At 40.6% G+C, this 27,114-nt stretch overlaps 1 protein-coding gene across 28 annotated transcripts in view; it reads right to left on the reverse strand.

Moving 5' to 3' along the window:
• Positions 1 to 5,263: 5,263 nt before the first annotated feature.
• CREM (cAMP responsive element modulator) overlaps positions 5,264 to 27,114 on the reverse strand; it is a 67,742-nt gene continuing 45,891 nt past the window's right edge. For 5 of the 28 annotated variants that reach the window (XM_060396819.1, XM_042229557.2, XM_042229558.2 and 2 more), the window contains 4 exons: positions 25,352 to 25,540; positions 14,065 to 14,100; positions 10,131 to 10,287; positions 5,264 to 6,429 (listed from right to left, as the gene is read on the reverse strand). In XM_060396819.1, the coding sequence (XP_060252802.1) occupies positions 6,285 to 6,429; positions 10,131 to 10,287; positions 14,065 to 14,100; positions 25,352 to 25,540 (527 nt within the window). In that variant the 3' untranslated portion in view covers positions 5,264 to 6,284. 28 annotated transcript variants of the gene reach the window in all.

Raw genomic sequence — 27,114 nt, forward strand, 5'->3', positions numbered from 1 at the left:
GTTTGTCAGAAAACTATGCTTTCTCCAAAAGCTGGTTAAAAATCCAGTTTATAAAAAAAGAGAGGCATTGTGGTAATGGAGTTAAGAGTTCTGAGTATTTCTAATCTCACCATTCCCAGTAACTATCAACATTTAAATAAATCAACCTGAAATCTGGTTTCCTTGTCTATGAAATGAAAGTAGTAAGTTACACCTTTATCACTTCTTTTTAGCTTGAGGATTCTATTCCAGTGTGTAAGTCTGCAGCTTTGATATTCCAGCATCTAATCCTAAATCTGTAGTACCATTTTCTCCTGACTGGCTTCATGGATTTTAAACACCAGAGAGAAATGGATGCATGCTCTCAAACGGGTAACCAGCAAGAGCCTCCTGAATAGCACAGGGAACTCTGCTCAGTGTTGTATGGCAGCCTGGATGGGAGGGGAGTTTGGGGGAGAGTGGATACATGTCCATGTATGGCTGAGTCCCTCTGCTGTGCCCATGAAGCTATCACAACAATGTTAATTGGCTACATTCCAATATAAAATAAAAAGTTTTAAAAAGAAATGGATGCATGCTCTTGTTCATCACAACAGGAAGGGTTTGGGTGTTCTTGAGTCTACCCAATGGGACCACAGAGCTGTCTCCAGCCACCACCCACCTGGCCAGCACATATGCCCTCTGGCCACCTTCTTGCTTTGGGTCCGGGCTCCCTTGCTCCCTGCCAGGTTTGCTCTCGGCCCTGAGCCCTAGCAGTTGTGTGACCTCGGGCAAGTCACTTACCCTCTCCAAGTCTACTTCCTCATCTGCAAGATGGGGATGATGGTAAAAGCACCAATTCTGATGAGAATTAGGTGGGATAAGCCCCGTATGGCATGCAGTTTGGTGCCGGGCACAGGGACAGCACTCAGTAAATGGCAGCCATTACTTTGGATAACAGCTGTGCGGTTGGAGCCTCCACAGGACTCAGGATGTAACAGAAGAGCCCGTGAAGTGCCAGTGTTGCCATGGGCCCTGACCCTCTCTCCTTCCAGACCCTTTCTCACTTGTAGCGACGAACATGCTGCCCTTCTCCGCAGGTCTCTTTCCAGAAACCTCTCATCACAGTCCTGAGTATGGCACAGCGATCTGAGGAAACAGGAGGCATCATCCATGAATCTCTTTCCCAAAAAAGAAGCTGGTGACCGCAGATGCCTCCCGGGTGATGGGAGCCAGGGATGGGAAACAGACTTTGCCCTCTATACCTTTGTATCCTTTGAGTTTTGAATCTCAAGTATGTCTTACCTATATTAAAAACTAAAGTTGATTTCTGAAAAGTAAAAGGATACAGTTTATTTTTTAAAGGTGACACCTTCCCTCTGGTCTGTTGGGGAGCTGAAAGTCGAGCCTCACAGGCTTCCTCATCCCCTGCCCCCAACCTCAGGGCTGTGGGCAGAAGCCATGGGGCACAGAGGGAAGGAGGAAGGGTGTTAAGCTCAGGCTCTGACTCTTTCTGCACAAAGGTCCAAGGAATTCAGATTCAGAGCAAGGCTTTATCTCCAAATCTGATTGATGGCCCAGGAAAGATAAAGATCTGGATTAAAAGCAAGAACATGGACTCCCTGGTGGTTCAGTGGTTAAGACTCCACACTCCCAAAGCAAAGGTCACTGGTTCAATCCCTGGTCGGGGAACTAAGATCCCTCGGCCAAACAATTAAAAAAAAAAAAAGTAAAAACAAATGGTAATGAAGTGTGTGCAGTGCAACCCACACTGAGGTTTGGTACTATTTACGAACAGACATTTTTTTAAAATAAGGAAATCTGAAAAAAACAAAAACTTCTATCTTCCTGAACACTAAGACTGGCTTAGGAATAAGAAGGGTTGCATTTTATTTAAGCACATACAACCTGCTGTAACAGAGTGCAAGGTTGCTTTTGTTTTATTCGTTTTCCATCTTTGATGAGCTTCCCTGGTGGCTCAGATGGTAAAAGTGTCTGCTTGCAATGTGGGAGACCTGGGTTCAATCCCTGGGTGAGGAAGATCCCCTGGAGAAGGAAATGGCAACCCACTCCAGTACTCTTGCCTGGAAAATTCCATGGATGGAGGAGCCTCGTAGGCTACAGTCCATGGTGTTGCAGAGTTGGACTGAGCGATTTCACATCTTTGATGGAATTATGTGTGCATGAAGAGACTTACCTTAAATCTCGTCATAAGTCATCACACAGTACCCTGTGGCAAAATAAATCTTTGAAGTACAAACACTGTGTTAACAATGGTTTGTGTTTAAAAAAATACATTTGGAATTCTGAAATGTATGAATATGAAATGTACTTAGGGGAAAATGGATTTATAGAGAAGCTTACCCACAAAGCATAAAGATTCAACTGTGCCATGCTTGAGTAGCTGGCGTGGGGTTGGGTGTCTCTAGGACCACCTCAGCTGCCGCGAAGCTTGTGAAGTGCTGATAACTCAGCAGGGCTGGCTGAGTTTCTGGGGGAAGCCTGTGTCGCACATGTGCCCAAATCACACCATTATTTTTGGTTGAGGACTAGAAAAGCAGTGTGTTGGTTTCAAGAGTCCTCATATTTTAAAAATGTACTTTTAGGCACAAAGGCCCAGCCTTACTGGACATAAGAGCTGATGAAGGAAGCAGAGAGGTAAGGCTGCTGATACAAATGGTGCTACTTTGGGTAAGTGCAGAGCTCCTGGCCACACACCCAGCAATGTCCTCCCTCTATTCTTCCATTCCGAGCAATTTCACGTCACAAGCCACGCCGTTAAATCTGACAAGGTGGTGTAATCCTCCAACCTAGGGTCAACGATTTCTATTTCCAATAGTCCAGGTGCAGACACGCTTAGAAGAGTACAGTCACAGACACAGTGACAGCTCTGGATTCCACGCAGCACTGCTGCACGAGACAAGCAATGTTCACACAGCTTCCAACTTACCTGTGGCTCCATCCACCAGGAGGCTGCAGGCAGTATCTGCTATTACTGGGTGGAGAGCTAGCACGCTGTGCTAATCTAGCAGCAAAAGACGAGGTTCCAAGGTACAAATCAGATGAGCCAGAATCTGGGGAAGTCCTGTGTGGCTCCAGCCTCAAGTCCCACCAAGGTCCCCAACTCCCAGCCAGCTGCAGCCTTGCACATCACCAATATGGGAGACCCCATTAGCTGCCCACACCTGGCTCTTCCGGAATCCAGTTCTATTCAACACCAATTGGCCGTATGCTTCACAGAAGCTGGCTGCCCTCCCAGCCCCAGAGGTTGCATCCTCACTAGGAATCCAGAGCTTTTAACTCCACTCTCCAGGCCAGTGAGCAGCTGCGGAAGGAGGTGACGATGAGCATCTGGCAGGTGAGACTCAGCAGGTTAGACTCAGCTGGTGAGACCTGCAGAAGGTCTTCTGTGCAGGTTTTCTTTGCTCTGAAGACAGGACAACCAGAAGAGGTGCTGCTGGCTGCCCTCTGGTGCCTGTATCCAGACAACGATACCAGGATTGGGAGACCAGCCTACATAGGGAGCCGATGCTTGTGAGGTCGTGTTGAGCCACTGAATCTCCCACTGAATATCTGGGCCTGGTGTCTCGTGAGATAACATTTCCTCATGTTTAAACCACTGGGGAAAAGGAGGGGCATTGGCTATCTGAGGGTCCCAAGTAGTCAGATGCAATCTCCTTCCCCTGAAATGACAGACTGGGGTACACATGTATATGCACAGCCTCTGTCGAACCAAATGGACTCCCCCGCCATGACTCCTAACTTCACCTCCTCCATCTCCTTGACTCTTCTCCTAGGAGGGGGTGTCTGCTCTGTACCCCATCCGGATACACACACCCCCACCGCTGCATTTCCAGTCACTCCCAAGTCTGCCTCCTTCAGGAAGACCCCATCTGGCTCCGCCCACATCTGCCTCCCATTCTGACCTACTGCACCTCCAGCATCAACTTTTTTACGCCCTGTCTGCCAATCCCTGGGTCACCCTCTCAGTGTCCACACTTCTGAACATACATCTCATTTACATGGACTCTGAGCGACTGAATGAAAGGTTGAGTGATGGAGTGAATGATAACTGCATGAGTACCAAGCACCCTTCTCCTTCACTTGAAACCTGGGGTTTTACTTTCCTCGTTTCTTTCTTATCTTCCTTCCTCACCTTACTTCTCTGTAGAATGAGACAAACATTGAGATAAAAGAGATTCAGAGCTCAGGCTCTGATGGGTGGATTAAGTATTTCTAGAGAAAGCCACAAACGGTGCGCCTCGCCTCCTGGGAGTTACAGATAAGGGATGATGACGTGGGGTGGCACTAAGATGCCACCCAGCGGCCTCCCGTCCTGCACCCCACACTCCTCCACACAGTAGCCAGCTCCACTGCTGAAACTGGGGGAGGGGCAGCCTTCACAGGTCGGGAGTTACAGCAGAAACTAAGGTGAGTCCAGCCCAGAGGAGGCCTTCAGCAGACGGCCCACGAGTGAGTATCTTGTGGTCAGGGCTTTGGGCTTACACGTGTCTTCAAGGTTTTTTATTATAAAAGCAGGATGAGATGTGAATACCAGTAATAACCCACCCGACGTAATGAACCTCATCTGAAAGTGCTGACTCAAAAGTGTTTGATCTACAAGTAGCTGTCTTGAAGTGAAAAATAAAACCTTGAGTTGTCTTAGATTTTCCTTTAAAATTCCTTTGGTGGGACTTCCCTGGTGGTCCAGTGGTTACGAATCTGCCTTGCAATGCGAGGGCCTTGGATTGGATCCCTGACCGGGGAACTAAGATCCCACAGTCTGTGGGGCAACTAAGCCCATTTGCTACAACTAGAGAGTCCATGAAGCAGCAAAACATCCCATGTGTCACAACAAAGCCCTGATGCAGCCAAACAAATATTTTTAAAAAACAACAAAAAACCAAACCCTCCCATGGTTGTTAGCCATAACTCAAAATAGAGGGTCACCAGCAGGAGATTTCCAGACCATGTGCAGAGAGGCCTAGTGCATCACACCAGCTGAATCTCTCAGAGCTACTCCGCTGTATACAGCTAAGCCCTGGGGCTGGGTTTCTGAGACGACGGCAGAAAGGACATGTGGCAGAAAACACGGCCCACTGTGGAAATCGGCAGAGGAGCCCGTGAAGGTCTGCAAATACAATTCGAACTTGTAACTCGGCACAGGTATTAAAATATGTGTCACCTTTCATCACCTTAAGAGCAAACCGACACTAAAAGCTTCTGAAGATCTATTATATTACACCATAGAGTAAAAACTGTAGTCAATGTTCGGATAGTTAAAAGAGCACCAAACACTACAAAGTGTAACCAACATGGTTCTATTAGAAACTGTTGTCAACTCTGGCATTCAAAGACAGCAATACAATATTTTCTTTACAAAGCAACCAATATAAAAATCTGCAAATGCCATAAATTCATTTATAGGCTATTATTTTTCACATAGGCATGTCACTAGATTCTTTCCATTCCTTCTTTCTTTCCATTCTCTCCTGAGGTATTTTTTTGTGGTTTATTTTTATTGTACTGCTGGATGCATTTATCTTTGATCACCCTTTCCTAAAATGATTTTTAAAGATCTGCAAAAAATTTTTATTGCATAGGACACTATTCATGACACAGATTGGGAACTGCAAATATGTGGCATTGGAACAAGTCTTACAAATATTGCATTTTAAGAATCTGTTACAGACTTTTTTTACAGTTTGTCTCTTTTTAAAAAAAATTGAAGTTACAGCTAAGAGTTAACTACGTACAGTGAAGCAGTTTGGGAATGTTAGAGATTAGAAAATACACTGAATGATACAAAGGAGAAAAAAAAGCCATAATTCTTGCCGGCTATATATTGTATTGCCTTCAAAAGCAACTGTACAGGTTGTAATCAGTTCATAGTTAAATATTTCTACTAATCTGTTTTGGGAGAGCAAATGTCTTTCAAGGTTTCCAGTTCCTCTATAAGCTTCTTGTTTTGAACTTCCAGCACTGCGACTCGACTCTCCAGACACTTGACATATTCTTTCTTTCGACGTCGACATTCTTTAGCAGCTTCCCTGAAAGAAAATAGAAAGCAAAAGGGCAAACAAGACATTTTTTCGCATGCACGCTACTGACAAGGAGGCTGAAGGAGGCTTGGGAAGTGTGATCATGGTGGCGTTCCCCATCCTGGGACAAGAGGTCTCATTCAATGTCAAACACTAAAGCCAAACTGGGTTCTCAAGGGTCACTGGGGTCCCTTCCACAAGTCATTCCACAAGGCAATTAGTAGCATGGCTGCACCTCCTGCCTTGATTAGAGTTCAGAGCAAACAAGGTCCAAGTCAAAGACAATTACTCTGCTTTATGGCAATAAAGATCTTTGAGGGCCTTGAGTTCCTCAATGAGGGTCTTGTTTTGGTTTTCAAGCACAGCCACGCGGTTTTCAAGACACTTGACATATTCTTTCTTCTTCCTGCGACACTCCCGGGCAGCTTCCCTGGAACCAACACAAGGCAAGTGACAAGGGGAACAACCTCTCAGCGCAGTCCAGAGCGGCCCCCCGGGCCCAACCGCCAGGCGGTCCTTGGTCAGCTCTGGACAGAGCGGCATGGCACGACAGCTGTGACCAAGCATGTGCCTGGGCGTGTGGCCACCCTCAGCCAGCAGGAGCGATGGCACAGCGACAACTGGCCAGGCATCTGTGGTACAAGGTGTTTCCTGAGGGTACACAGCCCATGGTCACAGGGACCAGAAAGGTTTTCAGCAAAAACGATAGGAACACATCCCCACATGAATTCCTACCGAATACAACAACAACAAAAATGACAGGTCTGTTCAATTCTCTTAACTATCTTTGTCCACCAAAAGCCACATGTTCTATCACGAGTTAACTTTGATCAAAAATGATTAGAACAATTAGTCCTCAGCAACCTTAAACCTCAGTATGGGAGGTTTTCATTCTTCAAGACTAAATTTCAGTTAAGACAAGATCAATTGGGATGGCAAGCAATAATTTATTGGCTGGAAAAACAACACGGATAAGAATAACAGGTCATGCACATTTTCATAAACCAAAATTAAAGGGACTCGGCTTTTGAAAATTAAAGGAGAGAAGAGAGGGTACAGAAATACAACCCTCAGTAATTCAGACAACTTAAACCCGGAAAGGTGAGACTGCCATGACAGAGATCATGGAAAGGACATGAGACACACATCTGCAAACCAGGACTGAAAGTAGTGCAGACACGCCCAGAGGAAGACCAGACCAGCAGCCAAAGCAACACACGCAAATGAACCCATGAGCCGAGTGAGTTATTTTCATGCATAGCCCCACCAAAAAACAATGGACACAGCCAACATTTTCTCTCATTTTTTTTTTTCCTAGGGGGGAGGAGGTGGCAACCATATCATTTAACTCCTCTGCAGAAGATACCCTTTGATCACAGCTTTATTTTGGAGCATTCCTTTGAGAAGAACTGCCATTCGGGTACTCATCGTATCAAAAAGCCTACGTTGAAACAGATAATTCAAATATGTAAACAAAAGTTGTGTCGAATGTCTAATTACCAGCCACGGTAATGCCAGTTACTCTGCCGCAATGCTGAACTAGGACTGACGTGTGCAACACACTTGGCCGATTCTGTTTTAATGTTTGGGGGTAGTTGACACTAACAACTGGTTATCTGTGTTTTCTCTGTGGGAAGTAAGGGTCAGCAGAAGAAAGACCTTGAAATCCCAATGATCCGCAGGAAGAGATCAAGCCTTACCGCCTAGCTGAGAACAATGCCGTCGCCCTGTGAATTTAAGATGTTCTCAGACTTCTCAACCAGTTAACAGAAAAATTAACAGTATAAAAGTGAGCCCAATCTGATAAACACAGATTAAGTTAATCTAAATGATTCACATGGCAAGTCAAGAGTAACTCCAATCACACTTGGCAGTTTGGGAGCACAATTCAACTCTTTCACAAAGAAATGATGAATACCAAGCTTTTCATGATTAAATCCTCATATGAAATTCTAGATCTGGAAGGAAGATAGCCATTTTATAAAACAAGTTACCATGAAATGAAATTTTAAATATTGAAGAGCAGTGTCGTGAGATGTCTAATTTTTCAAGTTTTATTTACCAAGGTCAACTATTTCTAGTGAAATAGTCATACTTCATGTTTCATGTGTCTGCCTGCCTGTTACCAGAGTCAAAATGTTCTAGGCACAAAGCTCTGGATGGTCATACCAGTAGGTGGTACATTCCTAAGTTGTCTCAGCTACGGAAAACACCTGTTTCTTCTATTAATAGTTAGCTCAGCTTTCAGGTCTTGCATTTGTCTGAAGATATCCTTGGCGTGGAGAAAAAATACCCAGCAAAGAAGAAAAGCTGACAAGCTTGTTAAAAAACTAAAAACCGTCGTGGGATTGGTAGAAATACAATTAAGTATCTACTATGAATGCCAGCCAAAGACTTTAGTCTTTTTAAAGAGAGAATGTGTAACAGGTCTTTTTCATGAGTAAGTCAGTCCTACGTGTCTCTACATGGTGGGGCTATGGGTAAGGCCATACAACTAAATGTGCAGCTGACACCAAGGTCTCTTGCAGGTGACCTCGGTGTCAGTGCTGTGTGGGCTCTGGGTAAAGATAACATGAATGCACTCCCAGGTTCTGTGCAGTTTGGGCTGTGTGATTTTAGCCAGCTTGTTGCCTGACCTCTCTGAACCTCAGCTGCTCATCTGTAAAGTAAGGAGAATGTGTGTGTGTGTGTGTATGCTCAGTCATGTCTGACTCTTTGCAACCCCATAGACTGTAGCCCACTAGGCTCCTCTGTCCATGGGATCTCCCAGGCATGAATACTGGAGTGGGAACCATTCCCTTCTCCAAAGCATCTTCCTGACCCAGGGATCGAACCTAGGTCTGCTGCATTGTAGGCAGATTCTTTATGGTCTGAGCCACCAGGGAAGCCCATGAAAAGTAAGGAGAATAATTAGACCTATTCTCATGTGAAAGCTATATGCCTGCGAGTTAAAGAAATGGTAGAAATGAGCATTGAAAACTTGCTCAACAGACACTGAGCAACCGAATAGCCATTTGTCATCTGCTTTTCTCTTGTCCTGCTCTGAAACTGAAATCTGGAAGCTAAAATAGACCCTTCTCAGAATTCCTTGCACCTAGGGACTCTCTCAGTTATTTCTAGGCCAGAAAATATGCAAGAAAACGTGAGAAAATGAGAGAGGGAACTAGAAGTATATGTACTACAGGAGGTGTCTCTACGTGGTGGGGCTGTGGGTAATTTTAATTCTTCCTCTTGCTTTGTCCCTGCACTCAACTAGAATTTTTCAGAATAGACTGTACTTTGGTATAATAGAGAAAAAACGAAGTTACAAAATGGATAGAAAACTACATGTAAAAGACTTAGAAAATTCTGAACTCACACTCAAATTTATTTTGCTCATAAAGATGCTTTTTTTTTTTTTTTTCCTTCACAGGATCTTTAATGAGTCAGAGGGGTGGGATGGGGTGGGATGGGGTGGGAAGAAGGTTCAAGAGGAACGGGACATATGTATGCGTTTGGCTGATTCATGATGATGTATGGCAGAAACCAATACAATCTTGTAAAACAATTATTCTCCAATTAAAAATAAATAAATAAAAACAAGTCAGGCAATCATCTTATTTCGGTCTTTTTATATAAAGTATAAAGTATATAAAGTGTATAAAGTATATAAAGCACTTCGTTGTCATCATCGAACCATTTTCTAAGGTTTTCATTGTATCTGAATGTCTTATTTCATAATAATGATCGTTATATTGACCATACTAATTGATAAATAAAGATAATTTTTTAAAATAATGATTATTTTAAATTAATTGTTATTGAGTATAGTTGCTTAAGAAGCTAAATATTACTTATCATCTATTTCACAAAGTAAATACTAAGTATAAAGTGAATCTTTATTTGTAATAAAGTTCTTCTGTTGTCATTAAAAAAATTTAATGTCTCATTTAGATATTACCCTACAACACAGGGGGCTGATGAAAAGAGTTTCACGGCTGGAACGCTGATTAGAAAACTTACCTATGAGCACAAGCAGACCAGGAGTCTACACAAAATGACACAGAACACGTAACATGGGAGAAATGGCTGAGGACAAGTAGTAAACGATAGGTCCCCTAGGTGGCCGCAGTTTCTAATGAAACGCCTTACCTGTTTTTCATTAGCCTCAGCTCCCGTTTGCGTGTCGCTTCCTCTGCTAGCTGCTGGGGACTGTGCAGGCTTCCGGGGGAGGCAGCCATCACCACTCCCTGTGGCAAAGCAGTGGTCGGAGCTCGGATCTGGTAAGTCGGCATCTCGCCAGTGGCGGCTGCAAGGAAACAAAATGGCACAAGTCACATAAACAATTTCCCACTTGATATATTTTATATAAAGTTGACCTGGAAATAACCACCTTCTTTTTACATGTTGTGAGAGGTGATCTTGCTCATGTTTAAGATGACTGTTCAGGGCATTATAGAAATCTTAGGTATGAGAGATCTCATGAGCATTTGGAACAATGATACTCAGGATGGTCTATACATTTAATAGAAAATGCCCTAACACTTTTTAGAAAGTTTTTTTTTTTTAATCAAAGGCTAAAGTAGGGAGACTTTTGAATTAATAGTTCATTTAGCCTAAAATCAGTGTTGTGCTGATACATATTTCATTGCAAGCTCTCCAGGAGGGAAAAAAAGCCCTGGTCTGTAGTGTTTATCAAATTCCAGGATGTGAACACTTTCACCATGGCCAGTTTCAAGCTACCAGTGTAACTTCACTAGATGTAGAGGTGGAAAGACATACTATAGTAAGGGGCACACCATGGAGACAAAACAGATGTAAATAACCTCAAGACCATGGATATAATTATTAGAAAGGATGAGTTTTAAGTGTTTATTAGTGTAATTTATTTGTTAAGTATATGTGTATTATCAATACATCTATTTTTTACTGATGGCTGTTTTTGCAATCAGTTCATAAAAATCCTGAAAATGTAATCATTGGTACCAGCAAACCAGTGGGAGCTGGCCCTTGCACACCACTGCAAGAATTTTACTTAAGCAGAACATCTGTATCCTCTGAATAGCCCAGTGAAGAGATTTTCTCATAGCCTACATCATACCTGAAACAGTTCCTGAAAATCTTTAAGTGCAAGTGTTATTAACAGATGATGACTAACTGGGCTGCTGGAAGGAAAATACTAGCTTACTGTATTTTCAGCTTAAAAACAAGAACAAAATAAGAAACAGGAAAGCTCTACTTAAAACTGGTTTCTCTGTGGAATAATAATTTTTGTCTTTCCTAGGTTCCTTGGGATAATAACACATTTCTAAGCAATCATTTTTTAAAACACATTTTCTAATTATAGTATAATCATAGCTAGCTAAATGATAAATTTAAATATTTAGTATTCACACTGAATACTAAAAGTCCTCAAAGTGTCCTGATTTCAAAGTTTGTCTATCCACTGCCATAAACACAGCTTCCTAGAAAGGACAGATTTAAGTCACAAAACATTTTTTAACCACCAACTTTCCAACTTTGAGAATGAATGGTCCATAGTTAATTTGACATTTTGATGAAATGTTGCAAAATGCATGCTCTCTCAAAGTTAAATGCAAGAAAGGTTTAAAAAGTTATCAAGTTCTATAAAAATTGGTCTGAACTTAGTGCCAATCAAAATATGAAAGGCATCGTCACTATGTGTCATTGAAATGTATTATACCCATTGAGTAAGAAACAAAATTTTACCCAAAAGGGAGACAAAAGACTTTTTCACTAAAATGGAATATTATCACTGAAAATAGCCAACCAATTTAAAAGGCTCATCAAAAATGATCTATGTGCTTCTTTTGGATATATACCAGGGTTTTTTTTTCCCTCTAGGGCTTGAGAATTAGGTGAAAGAATAAAAATATGGCTTTGAGTGAAGATAACAAGGTCTTTGTAAGATTAACAAAACCATTTATAAATTTCTCCCTTCTGTACATAATTTAATAAACAGTCATGACAAACAGCAACTGTGATAGATATAACAATCACTAGCAAAATTTGATATTAGTAAACTTGAGAAAAATCCTAAATTTATTTTTGTGACTATTTAAAACACTGTATACACAGATGTCTTATTATATGTCACTGAAAATTTTGAAATATTTTGGAATTATTTAAGAAGATATTTTAAAAAATCAGTTGTAAACTGTTAACTTCCTAAAGATTTTTTAGAAAAACTTCAAATCTATTGCCAGGAGAACTAGAATGGTGCACAGAACTACACAGTGGTCTCCTTTCTCTGTACTCACAGCAGGGGAAGGTGGTTATGGGTTAATAAAGGTTAAACAATGGAACAGCTGGAGGCAACAGAGACTTTCTAAAATTGGAACAATGGCCTGTGACGAATGAGAAGTTCTTGTGTCGTCCCTGTGCTGACATTTGCAGGCGGCAAGGATGCAGACCTTGGTCTAGTGTTTTTCTGGCCAAACACTGCTCACAAAGAGTGCAATAAAAATTAACAGCAAGGTACAGATGGGTTCAGGATGCTTGCTCTAGCTTTGTGTATATCTGCTATTTTTGGTACTGTAAGTCAGAGCAGACTGGTTATGTGATATACAAAAGTTAAAGAGTATCCATTTTTTTAAAAAGGAAAAGGGGTAGGGGGAGGAATATTTTGCAGGTGAAAAAATAAAGTTCATTCACTGGTCTTAAAGCCAGAAATGTTTCTAAACTTGTGCCTGTTCCCCAAAGCTGAAACTACCCTCCAAGGGCCAAACTTGGCACCATGAAGAAGAGCGGCACTTTTTAAAGAAGTATTCTTAAAACATTTTGAGCAATAGCTCAGGAAAAAATACAGCTTTAAAATGATATCTTGAAACGGAATGTTGTATTTGGATGTATTAGTTTTAGATTATTCGCTAACAAAACTAGGTTTTATTATAATTTTTCAGACCTAGAATATATTCATCTCCTTTAACAAAAAATCACCCTGCAGTGCATTAGTTCAAGCCAGAAATAGGAATTAATGTAAATTAGTAGGAATTAGCATCAATTCCTATAATATCCCAAATAATCTATGTGATGGTGCTATTCTAATGTCTAATGGTTACTGAATAAGTATCAAAGGATGAATTCCATATATTGAAATATGATCTTGTTAGTAAGCATGTTAATAAGATAGGGGCAAAGAGAATCTTTTGTTTTAAGGAAATCCAAATGTCAAAAAGTTTTGGTTTTGAAACAAGTTATCAAGAAGTTTTTGTCTTAGCTTTAGTTTTTGATGAAGTGATTCAGTGATAATTTAAAGCATGTCAGATGCTGAGGATCACAGTTCAAAGAAGTCTACTACATTCTTCGGTGTCACACTCTGATCCATGGATTCTTACAAAGGCCAATTTCTGTTCCTTCTAACTACTAAAAGTGCCCAAATTATTTTTTATTCCAGAATCTCACCGTACACATTATTTCTGAAAATAAGTAGACCATCTGTGGGGACTTTAAACTCATGATCAAAGAAAAACAAGAAAAAGATATTGATATACTAATTTTATTCTAAGGCTGCAAACTTTAAAGACAAATCAGGGACATCTTTTTTACCTTGGTATCCCCTAGAATCTAGCTCGGTCTTTGATACTACGAGTGCCTGGTGAGTTTACATGTGGACCACACGGAGTAAATTCTGAACTTCCTGGGGTTTTGCACAAGCCCACTGTCATTTAGAATGTCTAAAGTAAGCAATATTATAAGACCATAAGCTATTGTTATTACAGCTGTCTTTAACACTAAGCCATGGAAAGCCTGATAAGGTGCCATGTGTTTGTTCAGACTTCTGGATAAAAGGCATTATTTCTTCAGTTTTCCCTTAGATAGTAGTCATCTAACCTGGCATTTTAGAAGGAGAGAAGTTCTATTTATAGTGTGATTCCAACCATCTAACTCCTGACATGTAAAAAGAAATGTTTAGGTTTAGTATCGATATTTCATGAGAAAGAAAATTCCTAGAACTCTCACTTCTGGTCAGTAACTTCATACCTCTCTTCGCAAGCTTTAAACACGGTACAGCAGAAAAAGCATGGGGCTTGGAGTTTGGGTTCTAGTCAGCTCTGCCACTTACCAGCCATGTGACTTGGGGCAAGTTCAGTTTCCTCATCTGTAAAATGGGGATACATGGTCTCATTTAATACTCACAATAAACCCTGTAATGTATGTCAAAGTGTCTAGCACAGTGCCTGGCACATGGTAGGTTTTCAGCAAATGTTAGTTCCCTTCCTCTTCCCTTCCTTAAGTTCTGAAAGACAATATTCCAGATTATGCTTATACTGTATATTAGTTCAAAGGCATATAACAACCATAAATATATTTCCCCCTGGAGTTTCCCTTCTAACAAACCTGGGTAATAGAAATGGTTGAAATATGTGGCTCTTATTCCTTACTGTGCTTTTTAAAAAATATGCCTCTTAAAAAACTTTTAAAATTTCTACTATAAAAATTTCTACTATATATTCTATCCCCTTAGAGAATAAATTATTAAGCAATAATAGAAAACATCCTTCTTAAGGTATATAATCATTTAAAAGAGAACCTCAAAGGTGGAGGATCACAAATAAACAGATGGTACAATCTCATCAGCCTGGTAGTAAGAAAACTGAAAATCCCACAAGTCAAAGGTGCTTGTTTCTTCCTAACAAAGAAAAGAGGAAAGCCAGCCAAATGCCTAGCTTGATAACTTTCAGAGTGAAGCGATTTATCAACACCCCTAATGATGGTGATGTTATTTGCTTATTTGTTCACTGAGTTCTCTGAGCACACTAGCTGAATAAAGATCTCTGTTTCCACACACAGCTCCTACCTTCGTGTGTCACGTTGCTCTGTGTGGCCAATCCCAAACACACTGGAGAACTGCAAGCAACGGAGGTGACTTAGCAGTCACACTGGTTAGCACAGGGTGCTTGCCCTGGCTCCAAAAACCAACAGCACCCTCATTTTCCTTTTCCGGCCCTCTTCCTCCTTGCCACCACACCAGGACTCAAACTGTCCAGACCAGGCGTGCCCTCGCCTGCTGTCTCACACCACCCAAAACTTCCCCTCCTCCACTGCCCCCTACTTTTCCCAGGTAAATGGAAGTCCTATGTAAATCTAACTACATACTGAACACTTTCAAATGTGTTATAATTAATGTAACTCATAGACCCCATAGAATTAAGCCAGTACTATTTTTTATTAAGTCACCTTCCTGAATTATTAAGTAAAATTCTTCAAGTGAAAAAAAAAAGTCCATATACAAGATGAAATTATGAATATCAAAATTTAAAGTTCTATATAATAGCAAATATATACTCTTATCATCCTAGGAGAGTAATAATAAATATTCTGGAAAAAAGCAACGTGATATGGTGTGAACAGGACCCAACAAGGACTCTGAAAATCCAGAAGAGTTCATTGCTTGCTAACTCTGTGAGCTAGAAGAGCTTCACCTGCTCTGATCCCTGTTCGGTTAGATGCAAATAAGGGTAACATCATCCGCAGTCAGTACCTCAGTGACAAGGTATGGAAAGCGCTTCTCCTCTCACCTATTTAAACACGGTTTCCTCAGTGGGGACTTTCCTGATCCCTTAACCCTGTTACCTGCTTCTCATGGTCTCTCATGTTCTGCCAGCTTTCTTATAGCACTCGCCACATTTGTATTTATTTGTAACATTAAGTGATTTTTTTAAAGTTTACATAAATGCAAAGTATCATCATAATTATTTTATTAGGCACTCATTTATATTTTATTAGGCATTATTTTATGTTCATATAGGCATATAAAACTGAGCAAAGTGAAACAAGCATCCAAAATTGTATTTCATTAAAATGTTTTTTCAAAAATAGTGGGGAAATAACACAATGGCAATTTCTGTATACCTTCCATGCAGTTACAACCTGATCCAAAACATTTTTTCAGGTGAAAATCTCCAAACAAAAACTTTTTCCAGCAGCCCCTTTTCACAAAGGTGAAATGTATCCTTATTCTCATGCATCAAATATTAATTAAGATACTATTTTCCAAATTTGAATAAGTTGTAACTTTTTAACAATTCAGAAATCCAGGCTGAATACCATGATAAAAACTATTTCTAATAAAAATTTAAAGTATAACCAACAGAATCAATAATATAATTCTATAAACAATGGATATTCACTTTCACATTCAATTCCATGATCCTATAAGCAAATCCTTCTAAAACCTTTTCCGTGCCAGTCATTATTCTGGAGCCTGATTTTGGTCTAGATAAGCTTTTCAAACTATAAGTTGAAGACCATAAGCTATTCATTAGTTTCATGGGTCAAGAACGGCATTAAAAAATAGAATACACAAGTATATCACAGAGCGTAAGCACTATTTTTGAAACTGGTTTTATATAAACGTACTTGTTTTATATAAACACACACACACACAAAGTCTACTGCAGCATGATGTAAAATGTGCATCATGGCCAAAACTGGGTGGGGACGATCCCCTAGAGAAAGGAACAGCAACCCACTCCAGTATTCTTGCCTGGAGAATCCCATGGAGAGAGAAGCTTGGTGGGCCATAGTCCATAGGGTCACAGAGTCAGACATGACTGAAGACACTTAGCACACATGGTCAAAAGTTGGCAAGTCAAAAGATCTAGCTCCATCCACTCCCTTCAAAATCCGAATGGAGAGGGGGTGAAACTAGGAGTCCAAAGGTGGAGCCCAAAGCTCCACTCAGTTCAGTTCAATCACTCAGTCGTGTCCGACTCTTTGCAAACCCATGAATTGCAGCATGCCAGACCTCCCTGTCCATCACAAACTCCCAGAGTTCACTCAGATTCACGTCCATCGAGTCAGTGATGCCATCCAGCCATCTCATCCTCTGTCGTCCCCTTCTCCTCCTGCCCCCAATCCCGCCCAGCATCAGAGTCTTTTCCAATGAGTCAACTCTTTGCATGAGGTGGCCAAAGTACTGGAGTTTCAGCTTTAGCACCATTCCGTCCAAAGAAGGAAAAGCTGCACTACTGCCTTCAAAAGGCACCTTAAATCCTGTGTTTTGGGAGCTCCTCAAAAAAGCAAATAAAATATGCTTTTCATTCTCAAATACCATTTTAAACAGAACTGATTCTGTGAGAACTGACCAGATTTCCAAAAATAATGATTTCTGAAGACACAGTGAGGTCTTGTGAAAAAAGTTTGACATTTTAAAAATTTCAGCATTCTGAAAATTTTAAATTGGAATGGGTAAATCAGGTATAAGCATTGTGGGCAAAACTGTGAGAAAAAAATCTTTTCAAGGATAGTAGTAGTATGTTCACTCTGTAAACATAAATGTTCTCTTATTTACAAGCAATGGTTAAAAATGTATGCACACAAAAAATGTATGCACATTTTTACTTATGTTTAAATATACTCTAGTTATTCTCCAATCATTTGATTTTATTTTTTGCTATATTTGTTTCTCATGTTTGGACATGCAAATTGGAATTAAAGGCTTAGTAAAGAAAGATACACACCAACTAATGATTTTTAGAAAATAAATACATGCACAAAAATGCCTTTGGTCCTAAAATCACTATGACATGCAGTGTTTGAGATTAAGTCCATCTATCTCTTATAGTAAGTCTGTCATCTGAGGGCTTCTGTAATCTATAGCACTTCCAAAACCTCAACCTCACAAAAACTTCTTTGAGAAAAACAATTTAACACAGGCTTTACTTGCTCAAGACAATGGAATGTTCCCTTCAGGAAGAGAGCGAGATCCACCGACTGAACAGCTAAAAGGTGTTTACAGTAACCCTTTCTTAAGAAACTCGACTACAAGTTTAGCACGGGTCTGGCACTCAACTACAAGTCACTACATCACAAGCATTACCTGTAACTGAGAGCATCAACCCCGGGAAAAAGTGAAGGTGGGGGTGGGGTAGGTGGGGGGCGGCCAATCAAAGACTTGCACTCCCCGGGCCAAGCACGAGCGGGCGCTCGGTCCCCAGGCACCTGCGCAGGCCGTTTGGCCCCGCCGGGCACACACTTACCTGGGGCACAACGTGAAGGCAAGGCTCACGGGACCTGCTGGGAGCTAAGGGCGCTGTCAGGGAGGGTGGCCGCCCCCACCTGCGCGCGGCCGAGCGGAAAGAACTGAGTCAATTACGGCGTGACTCGGACTGACGTCAGCGTGCAGCTCGCCTGCAGTTTAACTTTCCACTCCCCGCTGCACCGATTCCAGGAAATGTAATGACGTCGGCCCTCTGAACCCGGTGAGCCGAGCAGCAGACCGTTTTCCACAGGACGGAAGGAACGGCAGGCTCACCAACACCCTTGAAGCGCTGGGTTCCTTATTCTGTTTTGCAGCTACATTTGAACACAGCGTGAAAAAAATCGGAAGCTGACTCTGACTTTTTTTTTTAACAACTTGAACAGAATGTGTGTTTCACTCGCAGCTGCATTGGATCTGCAACAGGTTGCAGATGAATCAACAGCTTATTTTAGTAGAGCAAATGGAGAGAGAGAGGGGGGCGTGGGGTGGGGGGTGGGGGGTGCCGGATTACCGATTTGGCTAAGGAAGCAGCTCAGTACTGAGGAAAGAAGCGACTACACTCAGATGCCTTCACATGGTGCCGAGCAGATACGGTTACACATTAGAAGAGACGTCTTACTTCTCAGCTACTAGAAAGTTGATACTTTGGGAAACACTGAAGAGGTCCCCAAATAATTTTTCTAAACTTTAAAAACAATTCTGCGGAATGTAAACCCCTCTTTAAAATTCTTACCTGTTTCATCCCCAGTTACAGCCATGATGGGCTTCTGCATACAGCACCGCCTGGCTTCCCCTGCCGCGGGTCCCACATAAAGTGTTCCAAACCAGCAAGCTCGTGCGGGGTGAGTAGGAGTACTGACATCACAATGACATCATTAGCCTATCACTGCCATCAATTTGCTTTGTCACACACGAGCTCACCGAAACCAAACCCTATGAAAACCCTTCCTGTAATAAATCATCTCAGTGTTCTAGTTCCTCATTTTTATACAAAAATCAATTTGGGCTCTGGCAAAAACAAAACAAAACACCATCTTATTAGCAGTAAAAGTTACCTGGTTGTTTTTTATGGAGCTACTTTTAATTATTGTTATGTCCAGTGTTTCTAAGTAAGCAAAGTAGGCATAAACCTTAAATATTTTTCTTAACTCATAGAAAGATAAAAAGCACTTACAGATTAAAAAAAAATTGACAATCAGCTCAGAAAAATGCTGTGAAGTACACGTAATGTATTTCATTGATGCTTCTAAACTGACCAGGTAAGGAATATCCAGCCACCTTAGTTGACTTAATACATTTTTATTTGCTACAATATCGTAAAATCCAGCTGTTCCTAAGATGACACAGAATTTGCTAATTTCACTTGAAGGAAATACATACTGAAATTTTCGAAATTCACTCTGCCCAAAGCAGCAAGTATTATATAAATTCTTCCAGAAAAATTAGATTGAATCATATGAATTGGCCGATAGTTAACCTTTTTGGCCCATAAAAATAGCAATTTCATGTGGCTCAATCTAATATGCCATTTCACCCAAAATCCCTTGAAAAGAATTTTGTGGTTTATAAAACTCATAAATAAATCACAATTACTATTCATACATTTAAAAATGCATCCAGTTTTATTTGGATCACTTAGTAAAGGTTCAGCACATGAAGAGCTGGATCATTGCTGGAAATTTAACTATTACAAAGTTAGACAAAAGATCGGCACATGTTCAACAGAAAAACAGACTACAGCCCTGGGGAAGAAAATTATCTACATCTCTACTGCCCCAAAATAAGTGATCTGTCACTGATCTTCTGTCCTTATCAGTGGGCTTACAAAGTCTATTCCCTGTAGGACTAGGATTCAATTCAGTATTACATCAGTGAAAGGGTATTCATTCCACTACCTCCTTCTCGATTTATTCAATGAAGTACTTCTAGTAAGGCAGAGACTTCACATTCAGACCCTTGGGAGGCAAAACATGATGAAGGATCCATGGTTCTAGTAATTTTCCGAAGCACATAAACTGAAGACATCCTGACTAAGTAAGAAAGTCTGGAGACCAATGGAGAGTCCATGAGGGACTCTTTTCCATTCCAGCCATGCCTGAGGGCTTGGGTTCAGGACTCTTGATCAACTTTTATTTCAAATTTGAGAAAGTTCACATTGATTTTAATCTCAACATTTCTTTAAATTGGCACTTGGGTGCTCAAACCTATTTGTGTTAAAAAAAAAGAGGGGAGGTACTTCCCTGGTGGTCCAGTGGCTAAGACTCCCAATACAGGGGGCTTAGGTTCGATCCCTGGTCAGGGAACTAAATCCTACATGCCTCAGCTAAGACCCAGAGCAGCCAAGTAAATAAATATAAATATATTTTTAAAAAAGAGTAGAGGAAGGAAAGGAAGAAGGGGTGTTGGTTGCTTGGCTGACTACTGCTATCGGTACAGTTTTAATAAATCCCCTGGACTAGATAAACTTGGTTAATCAGCACATGGAACTAGTTAGTAACATTTTTACAGAGAGAGACTATTTCGCTTTCGTTCAGTAAACGGTTATCAAACATTTATTACACGTCAGGGGTCCCAGGAGCCAGATGTAGAAGGTTGGGGAAGGCTGCCTAGGAAAGTATTTCTCAGCATGAAGTGATGGGGGAAGTGCTCCTGCCAGGGTGAATGGCTCCAGGTGAGGGCCCTAGAGGGGAGAGGGCACATGGCACAGGACAGGAAATGAAAGGAACTCTGCACAGAAGAGGGACAAGTGTAGGGAGAAGTCCAGCGAGGAAGGAAAGCCTGGATCAAGCAGAGGCTTGGGCTTTGTTAGGGACTCTGACTCTAACAAGTAACAGGCATTCACACAAGGGTTTTGAGCAGAAGAGGTTGACGTGATTACACACTTGAAAATTTCACAAACACCACTCTGAACTGCAGAAGGGAGAGCAGAACGGGAAAGAAGAAATGCTGGAGACAGAGACTTTTGTTTCTAAGAAATATTAGTAGCTCCCAGAATCACTGGGAAGTATGAGTAAAGGGAGCCTAGCTAAACTTTCAGGAGCAGTTCCCAAAACACCAGGCCAACAAGGGAGCTGCTGCTTCTGGCATGAGGAAGAAAATCAGAGTGCTGCTCCATAGCCGCCAGCTTCAGGGCAGCCACCGGGCAGTGGACAGGGATCACCAAGGTCCGGAAAGAGGACTGTGACAGTGGAGATGGGGAGGAATGAAGACATGGGCTGTTTAGCAAGGAGGAGGGATGAAGACGGGGCGGGAGAGTGACAGGCGACACCCAGGATTCTGCATGAAGTAACAGGATGGACAGTTACTGAATGAAATAGGGTAACAGAAAGGGAAGTGGGGTGGGAAAAATTAATGTGGGGTTTTGGACTTTAGGCATCAAGAGATGTGAGCCAGGAGCAGGGATGAGGTCATCCAGAGAGAGCACTCAAGCCAGGCAGGAGAGGGCCTGGGATGCAGCCTGAGCTCCACCACAACCACCAGCACCTGGGAGCTGGGCCGAGGGGACCGGAAGAAGGGCAGGGCTACCCAGGCAGTGAAGGTAATCAGCATAATTACAGGAGCATAGGTGTAGCTTATTCAGATGATCCAGAATGCCTTTGTATTATTCTTAAATTTTTATCTAAACTGTTTAGAAATAAAAGTATGAAACACTGCCAGACCCCTGGGGTCTAGAAAGCTGTTTAAGAAGTAGTCATTTATAAACTTCTGTTGTACAGGAACACTTTGCATTCAAAAGCATTATGTGGCACAATGTGAAAAAAAAAAAAAAAGATGAGGACAGAGACTCACAGGGAAACCGCTGTGACCTTTCAAGGGGCTGACAGGGTGGAAGGTCGACAGAGAGTAAGACAAGAATGCCCACGGACCCTGCTATGTTTAAGGAAGAAGTAGAACCCCTGGCCACCATTATTTTTCAGATGGAGAAGGAGAAGAGAAAAGTAAAGGCAAGGAAAAAAAAAAAAGTAAAGGCAAGGAGAAAGAACAAGAGGAATATTTATTTATATCTTATTTGTGTTTGATATAAACATTCATGTAGGATCACAGAGAGATTCACCAAGAGTCAGAATATTATTAGCAGTAGAAGTAATTAGAGTTTTAGCAAGGTTCATAGATAAAAGATAAACTTAAAAAAAAAATTATTTCTCTATACCAGCAACCAGAGAATGTAACAAAGAGCTACCACTCCTAATAGCAAAAACAAAAACCCAACACCATCAAGTATTTAAGAATTGAACACTATTCAGAGTATGACAAGACTCCCCCCCCCCCCCCCCCCCCCGCCAACCCGCCATGGAGAAAATTTTAAACTGTTAAAAGTTAAGATCTGAATAAGTTATGCTCTGTTTGGTGGGAATATAAATTGGTGCAGCCACTATGGAAAACACTATGGAGGGTCCTTAAAAAATTAAGAATCAACTACCCTATGATGCAGCAATCCTACTTCTGGGTATTTATCTGAAGAAAATAAAAATACTAATTCAAAAAGATATCTACACCCTCGTGTTCACTGCAGCAATATTTACAATAGCCAAAACATGGAAGCAATCTAAGTGTCTGTCGACAGAGAAATAAAGAAGATGTGGTATATGCGTATATATATATATATAATGTAATTTTAATCAATTATAAAAAAGGAAGGAAATTCTGCCATTTGTGACAGCACAGATGGACCCTGAGAAGAGAATTATGCGAAGTAAAATCAGTCAGACAGAGAAAGACAAATGCTGGATGATATCACTTATATGTGAAATTTAAACAAAACTCAGACTCACAGACAAAGAGAGCAGACTGGTGGATGCCAAAGGTGGAACATGGAGGAGAGCAAAAAAGAGTGAAGGGGATGTCAAAAGGTACAAATTCTAGTTATAAAATAAGTCCCAGGAATGTAAAGTGCAAATTGGCGACTAGAGTTACTAACATTGTGTTGTATGTTACTAACATTGTGTTGTATGTTACTAACATTGTGTTGTAAGACTTACAAAGAGTAAGTCTTAAAGGTCCTCAGTTCAGTTCAGTCGCTCAGTCGTGTCCGACTCTTTGCGACCCCATGAATCGCAGCACACCAGGCCTCCCTGTCCATCACCATCTCCCGGAGTTCACTCAGATTCACGTCCATCGAGTCAGTGATGCCATCCAGCCATCTCATCCTCTGTCGTCCCCTTCTCCTCCTGCCCCCAATCCCTGCCAGCATCAGAGTCTTTTCCAATGAGTCAACTCTTTGCATGAGGTGGCCAAAGTACTGGAGTTTCAGCTTTAGCATCATTCCTTCCAAAGAAATCCAAGGGCTGATCTCCGGTCCTCAGCACACAACAAAAAATGTCTGTAACTATACATGGTTAAGTATGTTATAATAAACAGCCTTATCACGGCGATCACTAGCTGTGACTGTACAAATGTAGGATCATTATGTTGTATACCTGAAATTAACAAAAATGCTATGTGTCAGGTATACCTCAATAAGAAAAAAGACTTCAGTTCTCCCTAAGTCAATCGATAAATTGAGTGTAATCTTATCATTGGTTTTCTTACTGTATTATACTATTAGTATTTAGAAATTCAACCTTATTCCCAGTGCATATGAGAGAACTATAGTTCACAAAAGCGAAAACAGCACTAAAAACAAAAAGTTAAAAAGACAAAAAAGGGGTCCTTGTTCTGTGACAACAAAAGCAGTGTGGTGCTGGCATGCAGCAGCGAGAATGCTGAGACATTTCACGACTGCACAAGGCCTACTTACTGTACAGTTAAGACGGTGCACAACTGGCTGCGTATGCAGACAAAGAAATAAAAACAGGCTTTCACCCAACCCTACACAGAGGTGGGCCACAGGTACATTAACAATGTAATGTGGAAGGTAAAACCATAAAGCTGACAGAATCAATGCAGAAAAATATCCTTTGTGACTTATGGAAGAAAAAGACTTGTTAACTCCCCCGCCCAAATAGAAGACTTACATGTGTATTACTGATGTACAACACAAAACATTAAAAAAAAAAAACTCCTTCTTAAAGTAGCAAGTTGTCAGTAGATCATCCATATTAAAAAAGATAAAAGAAGAAATGAGAGCATTCTTTATGATTTTTCACTTAGGTATAAAGGATTTATGAGTATCAGATAAATAGAATGGGTGCTTTAATTTTATATTTAAAAGAAAACATTAAAGCACTGGGTAAATACTACTGATTTTTTTTAACTCCATAAATGTCACCAGTTTAGCTTTTCGTACATTTTTATTATACTCCATGCTGCTGCTGCTGCTGCTGCTGCTGCTGCTAAGTCGCTTCAGTCATGTCCGACTCTGTGCGACCCCATCGACGGCAGCCCACCAGGCTCCCCAGTCCGTGGGATTCTCCAGGCAAGAACACTGGAGTGGGTTGCCATTTCCTTCTCCAATGCATGAAAGTGAAAAGTGTAAGTGAAGTCGCTTGGTTGTGTCTGACTCTTAGCGACCCCATGGACTGCAGCCCACCAGGCTCCTCCATTCATGGGATTTTCCAGGCAAGAGTACTGGAGTGGGGTGCCATTGCCTTCTCCAATTATACTCCATATAGTGCCCCAAATACTTCAGAGTAAATCTAAATTATCAAGAGACTCATCAATTGTAATCTGCTATTTTTTATACTTGCAAAACTTTCAAACTAAAACAACTGATGTTACCCCCCACCCTTAAAATTAGTGCAAATAGACCAAGGGGAATTTTTTGAAAGTTGCATTGAACACATTATAGTTATTTGAGCACAGCTGAATAGAATAAAAAATACTGTATACTTCAGTTTTCATTGAAGTCTTAGGTTACCCTAAAAACTTAAGGCTATGTATCACAACTGCTTCATTTCACTACTCTTAGCTTTCACAAGAGATAGAATAGGTACCTCAGAATTCAAATGTACTAAAAATGCTCAAAAGAAAGCACAAAATCAGCATTTGTTTTGAAATAAGATGTCTAGAGAGTAGGCTTGAGTGTAACAACCGGGGAAAAACCCAAATTCAGTGCATTGTGGACTGAATACTTAAGTCTTCCTAAGACTAGGTACTAAAAACATATTCGGTACATTTCTAATCCCCAGAGGAAGAATATTTACTTAAAAACTTCATGTTTCCAACTCCTTTTTTTCCATTGTTACTCTGAATTTAACTTTTCTTTAGAGCCAATAAAATCTGCTAAAAATTGAAAACTGTATAGTTTATTTAACTTTTGCTTTAGTATGCTAAAATACTTCTCCAAGCCTTTTAAAGTCCTCTCTGCCCCCTCCCTCCCTCCCCAAATCTACATCCTGTATGTTTCAGAGAACTATGAAATCACCACTAAATAGCGCACTCTAGTAACCCACAGGTATTCTAAATGTATTAGATGAATGACATATACCTTGAACCACCACCTGGCTGCCTGGGACAAAGAACTGCTGTGTGCCATCTGCTGACTGTGCTGCGTACTGCACAATTGTAGCACCTGGTGGAGGAGCTCCTGAATTTGTCATTGTTAATGCCTGCAGTCCCTGAACACCATCAGATCCTGGGTTAGAAATCTGGATTGTTCCACCTTGGGCTATAGCAACTTAACAGAAAAAGAAAAGAAGTATTAGAGAATTTCAAGATTTGTTCTTAACAACCCCATATTGGAAGAATACATACTCTGGACCTCTATATGACCAAAGCTTCTCATTCTCAAGTTACCCTTAATTCTCTATGCTAGATTGATCAAGGGACCCTCCTTCATGGGTAAACACACTGAAAAAGCTCAAAACACTTGAAAATGTCTCATATTCAGAACTGCTTGAAATCCCCAGAACTCAGGGAGTTCTTCCTCCTCTCTGGCATCCATATACATATATATAGTATTTAAGAAGAAGAATGGAGATGCAGGCAGGAATAAAGTCCAGGTTTTGACTTTCTCTTTTCTTTCTCATACAGTATTAGTTATAAACAACATTCTTCTAAGATTTAAGAAATGGTCAGTTAAGTTCCATCGAGCATTATAATTACAATAAACTTGTACCTTCAGCTAACTACTTGTCTAATTTATCATCAAAAGTACCTTTTAATGGAATATATATTTAATATATAGCTTTAAAGCCTATATATATTTATTAAAATATATGTGTACTTAAATATTTAATAAAACATATGTGTGTATATATACATTTAGACATGAGGTTTTAAAGTGCAAGTCTATAAAACTGTAACTTTTACCATTTTGATTATGTCAGGAGAATCCTGAAATATAAAATGCTAAGTCAGAAAGAACCTTAAAAGGTAACTGTACGGAAAGAATTTGTGCTACAGTATTTACCTCTACAAAATATCTTAAATAACTGTAGCTATGGCAAAAGATATGAGGTAGACTTCCCTTAAATATTGAGGCTTACCAACCATGTTTAAAAGCTGACATATTAACAGAAAGTTTTGAAAGAATAACTGATCAAATGTTATGTTTTAAAATTTCACTCTAATAGACAAATACTATTGAAAATATCTGAGAGCTCTGTATACTTTAACATAAAGATGACTCCATGTTTTAGTTTAGACACTAGAGGTCAAGTGGAACAAGGGCTAGTCTGTAAAAAAAAAAAAAAAATCACATATAAACCAGCTAACTAGACTTTACAATGAAGATAGAAGTTAACACATAGTCAGAGTAACATGACCCCTATAATTTAATGTAAGTGCCCTACAGGAATGCTGTGGTAGTGTCTAAGGTATATTCTGAATATTTCAGAGTCATTTTCTAACTTTGTTGTCATCTAAGCAAAGGTGACAATCTGATCAGATAAACCTGTCAGAACTATTAGTAACAATAACAACCACCACCACCACCACCACCAAATCTTCAGTTCTTTGACCTAAAGTTCTAGGGCCAACACAGAAAGATGAGTTAACATTTTTAAAAAAGATTTCAACACAGAGGCACTATCTGGTTTTAGCTCACTGGCAGGCTAGCACAAGACTGATAGAAACTGAAGAATCAGTTACCAAAATGTCAATAGTTGAGAAACTCTGAAGCAATCTGACTTTATTTGTCTCGTTCATCTACAGCATTATATTTTGAACACATTTTCAAAACAACATTTCACCATGACTGTCCAAAGATTTCAAGGGTCTCAGGACTCACTCTTAATAATAAAAGGGTTA

Source organism: Ovis aries, chromosome 13 (assembly GCF_016772045.2).
Source record: "Ovis aries strain OAR_USU_Benz2616 breed Rambouillet chromosome 13, ARS-UI_Ramb_v3.0, whole genome shotgun sequence".
Classification (NCBI taxonomy): domain Eukaryota; kingdom Metazoa; phylum Chordata; class Mammalia; order Artiodactyla; family Bovidae; genus Ovis; species Ovis aries.